Here is a 6,000-nt window from a genome sequence, read left to right as displayed (position 1 = left end):
TAAGGAAAGAGCTGTCATGCCGCAACAATTTTCCGTGGCTATCGGCTTGTTCCAGATTAAACCTGATGACTTGCGAATGAAAGACGAGCTACCATTACAAGTCCCTGAGAGCCATTCAGTCCTTCTAGGGGAGAATTGTTTCCTAAGCTGAATGTTTAGCTAAATATTCCCTTGGGGCAATGGCTGGTGCTTAAAAATGAGCTTGACCGAGGCACAAATACTGCAACTGAGCTATCCGTGGAAAAGAGGCGTGGGTCGTTTTTCGCTGTGTAGATTGCATTTTTGAAATTTCGATGCCTGCCTTTGCACTTTGACTTGGGACCGGGCAAATTTATCAGGGCGGTCTTACATTACAGCTTGGCCCTACTGCGAATGTGGAGAGTTGGAGAGAAGAAGGGAGGAAGGAATAGAGGGAGATAGAGAAAGTGAGAAAAAGAAAGATGAAAAGGAAGAAAAGAGGGAGGCCAGAGGGACGGAGAAAGAATGAAGAAAAACAGGGATAAAAGAAAGACAACGAGAGAGAGTGGAATAGATACCCAGCTAGGAAACATGCCAAGAGTTTGGTTATGACAAATAAGAAAAACAGAAGTGGATTTGAAACATTCGTTTCCCTTTATTAGCTCAGTGAGGCTGATGTGTACTGCACATTAAAAAATAAAATCACAGGAATTTTCATACAATGAATAAAACCGCAACAGTACATGTAGAATTGGCAGGTGGAAACTAGCCCAGCTGAGGGCTTAACTAATAGCTCACTTTCCCTGTTCAGCATAGTTCAACCAACAGTAATACACTTTCACCTACAAATCTTACAGTAGCTCCATCAAATCAGTGGTTCACATTATTGCAAATGTCTGTCACATAGGTACAAATTTAGAATCATCACATTATATCACATGGCTATTCTAGGTCATTTATAGATCAGATCTTATACTACAGCGATTGAAGTTCTCATTACAGCCATCAAAAAGGACACATAATCATTACCTACTGTAAGCTTACATCTAAAGGGATGAAAAGGTTTCCTTTTTTCAACTGACCCAACCACGAGACCCAAGAGCACGAACTTCCCCCTCTGCGCTGCTTTAGATGCCGATAGCCCAACTGTTGTTCTAAGTAGCTTTGCTCAGATTGATTTTTTTTTTGCTTCAATTCCAATTTTAGGGTCTCTCTATGTCTGGATTCCAGATCACTTTGCATCGCGCAGGTATTACTCCATTCCATCTCTTAAAACGACCAACGTTTCTAAGCACTCGTTCAGTTACCAATATTGCAGATGTGATACCACAGCATGAAAGCTATGGCACAGAGTTCATCTAAAAGACATACAGATCTATGCTGCAATTTTCCTCCAGTGATAATGTGGTATGTGTGCTAATTTGAAATGTTCTTTCAGAAAAAAATTCCCCAAAAGAAACACTGAGTTTACATTTTGATGGGCTACCCACCGAGTCTGCGTAAGATACAAATAGCTTTATTCGGATGATCATGATCCTTTCTTTGCACTAATTTCATATGTAATTTGAAGTCCATGGAGGAAAGCCATCTTCATGGTGAGAATATTCGTCAGGCCAGTGGAAAAAAAAAAATCGAACCCTGACATGAAGTCTGTGTTGTTGGTGGGTTTTTTTTAATGCATAAAAAAGAAAAAAAAACCACACACAAATGTTTTATTCATGTCAGTGATCCAGGGTGATATAGAATGTATTTAAAATTTGATCACAAAAATTTAAAGGCAAAATAGGTAATGCATCTGGTCCTTGAGCACATAATATGATATACTAAATATTGATTTCTTAAAAATAATTTATTGCTTTTAATATTCTTTTTATTTTACAACAGAAGATACTCAAAATTCAGAAAGAAAAACTGTAAACTTTAGTTTGGCGTTCACACAAAGTTAAAATACCGGCATTTTAACCTACAGAACAATTAGGCGGATGAAAGATGTTACTGTTGTAACGCAGAACCTGGGAACGAGGTTCTTTTTTATTGCTTTCTACCTACTTCGAAATAAGAAGCCAAAAAATCAAGCAAGCATCCGACAGGACAGACAGTGGAATCTCTCAGAACACAATATGCTGGTGATAAATGAATGCAGCTATTAAAATCTGCATCGGCCTGGGGGTGAGATCAGTTTTCCAAGAAGGTGTTTTTGGGGGAAGACGGTCGGGGGAAGGGAATAGATTAGACGGGTAGGTGTGCCATATCTTTAAAAGATGTTGCGATTGCCAAACGGTAGTAGAATACCAATTTATAAACTTGAATACGGTCTCCAAGTCAGTCCAGGGCCTCCATATTCAGATGAAATCCTGATGCTCAGAATGATAGTTTTCTGAAGTTTATATTTAATTTAGCAGAAGCAATGCCATCAAGAACAATGTCATGGTCATATCTGAGGCCATGCTAGTGCAAGTAGAAACACTGCTTCTGCAAAAGCTGAATTTTCCAAACAAAAGCAGTTAACTCCCACTTGAGACAATTGTCATGCATCCTAGGTATAAAATCTCCACTGGCTTTATTATTTTAGTCATCTCATAATTTATAATAAATAGGCTATTTGCAACTGATAAATATGTCTCTTTAGTAAACACAGGAATGAAATATCAGTATTTATACAGGATGCATAACTGTAAAAAATATAGATAAATACCATCATTAAACTTTGCCAATGAAAAGGTATACTGGCTTCAAAGATAGTCTTCAGACACACAGAATTATCATAAAAATCATACTGTAATTATTACCTCAGCATTTTGTATCAAATTAAAATCACAAAAATTAAAACAAAACAGCATTTTAAAAAGATTTTTGACCTCTAGTTCCAAAACTACTGTTGATACATAAAATAAAAACATTTCTTAATGATTATCCATTGAGACGTTACATAAAATCATGATCTCTCCTAGAAAAATTTTAGATGAGAAAATTTCATTCCCCTAACAAATCCAGTGTATAAAACTGCAAAAGAAAAACGAGCGACAGGAAAGTATGGAAAAATTTTGCAGAAGGGGCTAATACCTCTTGGGACTAGGATATTTCTTGACAAGATGCTTAGATCGAAGCTCACCGAAGAAGGGATGAATGTGCATAAAGCATCGATATTTTTTTTTTTTGCACTCAACAAACACACACACTGTCTTTTTTACAATCAAATATATATAAGCATAAGTTCAGCTTTCTAAATATGTTAGTGTACAGTAATTGATTCACCTCATAATTACATTTGAATATTCTTGATTAAGAAAAATTCAGCAGTTTTGAAAAGAAGGCTGCATTTACAGTGCATAGCTGTAACAAAAAAGAACATTGTCATACAGTATGTACATAAAATAAAAATACTCCATTTAACATCTGTAAATACTTAACTACATTTTAGAATGTAGCCAATGAACTATCTGAACACACCCAGATAGCACTCTCCAACTCTCATTAATAATGTAACACCATGTCCGCTCATCAGAAACAACTGCCGAAGAAGCTGCACATTTGACCATTAAACAAGGGTTTGAAATTTTGCTATGGAAGATCAACAGTCTGGACATTTACATGGGTGTCAGGATTGAAATATGAACTACAGAAACTTCACATTTTAGGAAAGTTTGAGCATTTCATTTCCCTCTGTTTACTACCCTTCCCGTATCCCACAAAAAAAAAACACAAAAAAAGAAAAAAGATAAGCTATCTGTGGGACCTTAAGTTCCTTAAGGATTGTCGTATAATCATTATCGTGTGAGAGGAAGCTTGTTTCACTTTCTATAAATTAGAATGCAGTGTCTGTTACCCAGACCTCAACTACTGTACTGTAGGGTGTTTTCATTTTTTATTTTGCCTTTTTTCTCTTAAAATACGATGCACACATTTGAAAGCTCAAGGCTTGAAGTGTATCTCTATGAAACTGCTGCCATTTCAAGTTGTGCACACTTGCACTCTCTCTACTGAATTTTTAGAATTCCCTGTCGGTCCCCCTCTACCCCTCCCCCTCCCCCCCAACAATCAACACCCCAGAAAAGCAAAGCTGACACCCACAGATAAACATGTGCTTACTGGATATCCATTTTGCCTCTTCCCTCTTCAGCAGCTGGGTTCATGTAAACCTTTTTTTTTTTGTACAGAGTGTAAAGTAGGAGAAATTCCTCCGTATGATTTCTTAGTCCGTCACTGAAGGGCCTGATGTGTTCACGTTCCCTCCATTTTCCTCAGCCACGGTTCATGTTACCTGCGCAGGCTCCGCTGGGCTTCTCTAAGTAAACTATCAAAATCCATGGAGTCATACTTGCTCTTGGTGGAAGCGGGGTCAAAATCATCTGAGTTTGAATCTGAAATGGCATGAACAAACCCCCCTGCCCGGTCAGTAGTTGTTTGCCAGAGACACGAGAAGATTAAACAAGGTCAAACACATATGGATTTCATCAAATTACAACAACCCCCACTCAGAGGCTGGTCTTGTTGACCATAAGGTCATGGATTAGCCACAAAGGGGACTTTGAAAGGCCTACATAATAATAATAATAATGTTGGTATTTGTTAAGCACTTACTATGTGCAGAGCACTGTTCTAAGTGCTGGGGTAGATACAGGGTAATCAGGATGTCCCACATGGGGCTCACAGTCTTCATCCCCATTTTACAGATGAGGTAACAGGCACAGAAAAGCGAAGTGACTTGCCCACAATCACACTGCTGACAAGCTGCAGAGCCAGCATTCAAAACCATGACCTTTGACTCCCAAGCCCGGGCTCTTTCCACTGAGCCACGCTGCTTCTTAAAAATGTTGGCATTTGTTAAGCACTTCTTATGTGCACTGTTCTAACTGCTGGGGAGGATACAAGGTAGTCAGGTTGTCCCATGTGGAGCTCACAGTCTTAATCCCCATTGTACAGATGAGGGAACTGAGGCACAGAGAAGTGAAGTGACTTGTCCAAAGTCACAAAGCTGACAAGAGGCTGAGCCGGGATTTGAACCCATGATCTCTGACTCCCCAGCCCGTGCTCTTTCTACTGAGTCACGCTGCTCCATCATTAACCTTTGGAGTAGAGATGAGGAGTGACCCCTTCCATCCCAATCTTTTCAACCCAGACGTAGAAATAGAACCTGAAAGTAGAGATGAGAACTGACCCCCAACATCCCACTCTTCTGAACCTTCAATAAGGGCTCAATAAATATGATTGAATGAATCAATGAACCTAGAAGAAGTGAAGACAGATGCGTCTCCCCCAGTCTCACTCTTCTAAACCTGGAAGTAGAAGTAAGCTCAACCTGGAAGTAGAGGTGAGGCCTGAACTCCTCAGTCCCCCCTCTTCTGAACCTGGAATAAAAGGTGAAAACTAACCCCTCTCACCCTCCAATTCTCATTATTTTCCATCTGAAAAAAGAGGTGAAAACTGTAGACTGTAACCCGCTAAACTGTAAGCTCTTTGTGGTCAGGGACTGTTTTTGCTAATTCTGTTGTATTGTACGCTCCCAAGCACTTAGTACAGTGCTCTGCACAAAATAAGTGCTCAATAAATATGATTGATTGATTAAATACTATTGATTGAAGACTGACCTCCCCATCCCACTCTTCTCAACCTGGAGGTAGAGGATAGGACTGATCCCCGCATTCCACTGTTCCTGTTCAGTTTTAGTCAGGCAGTCAGTCATTTGTATTTATTAAGCATTTGCTGTGTGCAGAACACTGTACTAAGTGCTTGGGAAAGTACAGTATAGCAATGTAACAGACACTTTCCCTGTCTACAGTGAGGAAGGGAGAGAAAGAGCAATCTGTCGGAGAGCCATTAGCCCATTAGATTGTAAACTCTCTTGTATTTTCCCATACATTTAGTAAAGTGCTCTGCTCAGTAAATACTACCCAGTAAATAGGTGCTAAGTAAATACTACGGATCGACTAACTGACGGACCAGTCCCACTTTGAAAATTCAAAACTTCAGGGGATTCACTTTCAAATGATGTTAATACTCCAAGCCAGTGTCACGGACAGATTGGATTGTCGGAAGTAACGG

General features: G+C 39.3%; 1 protein-coding gene across 3 annotated transcripts in view; it reads right to left on the bottom strand.

The window, feature by feature from the left end:
• Window positions 1–589: 589 nt before the first annotated feature.
• The window catches only part of PPARGC1A (PPARG coactivator 1 alpha), a 526,318-nt gene continuing 520,907 nt past the window's right edge, over window positions 590–6,000 (bottom strand). For all 3 annotated transcript variants that reach the window (XM_029083446.1, XM_029083445.2, XM_001514349.5), the window contains one exon: window positions 590–4,319. In XM_029083446.1, coding sequence (XP_028939279.1) covers window positions 4,216–4,319 — 104 coding nt within the window. In that variant the 3' untranslated portion in view covers window positions 590–4,215. The remainder of the gene's footprint in view (window positions 4,320–6,000) is intronic.

The sequence above is a fragment of the Ornithorhynchus anatinus genome, chromosome 18 (assembly GCF_004115215.2).
Source record: "Ornithorhynchus anatinus isolate Pmale09 chromosome 18, mOrnAna1.pri.v4, whole genome shotgun sequence".
Lineage (NCBI taxonomy): Eukaryota > Metazoa > Chordata > Mammalia > Monotremata > Ornithorhynchidae > Ornithorhynchus > Ornithorhynchus anatinus.
The sequence above is the reverse complement of the archived record's forward strand: the minus strand, read 5'-3'. Positions and strand labels throughout refer to the sequence as shown.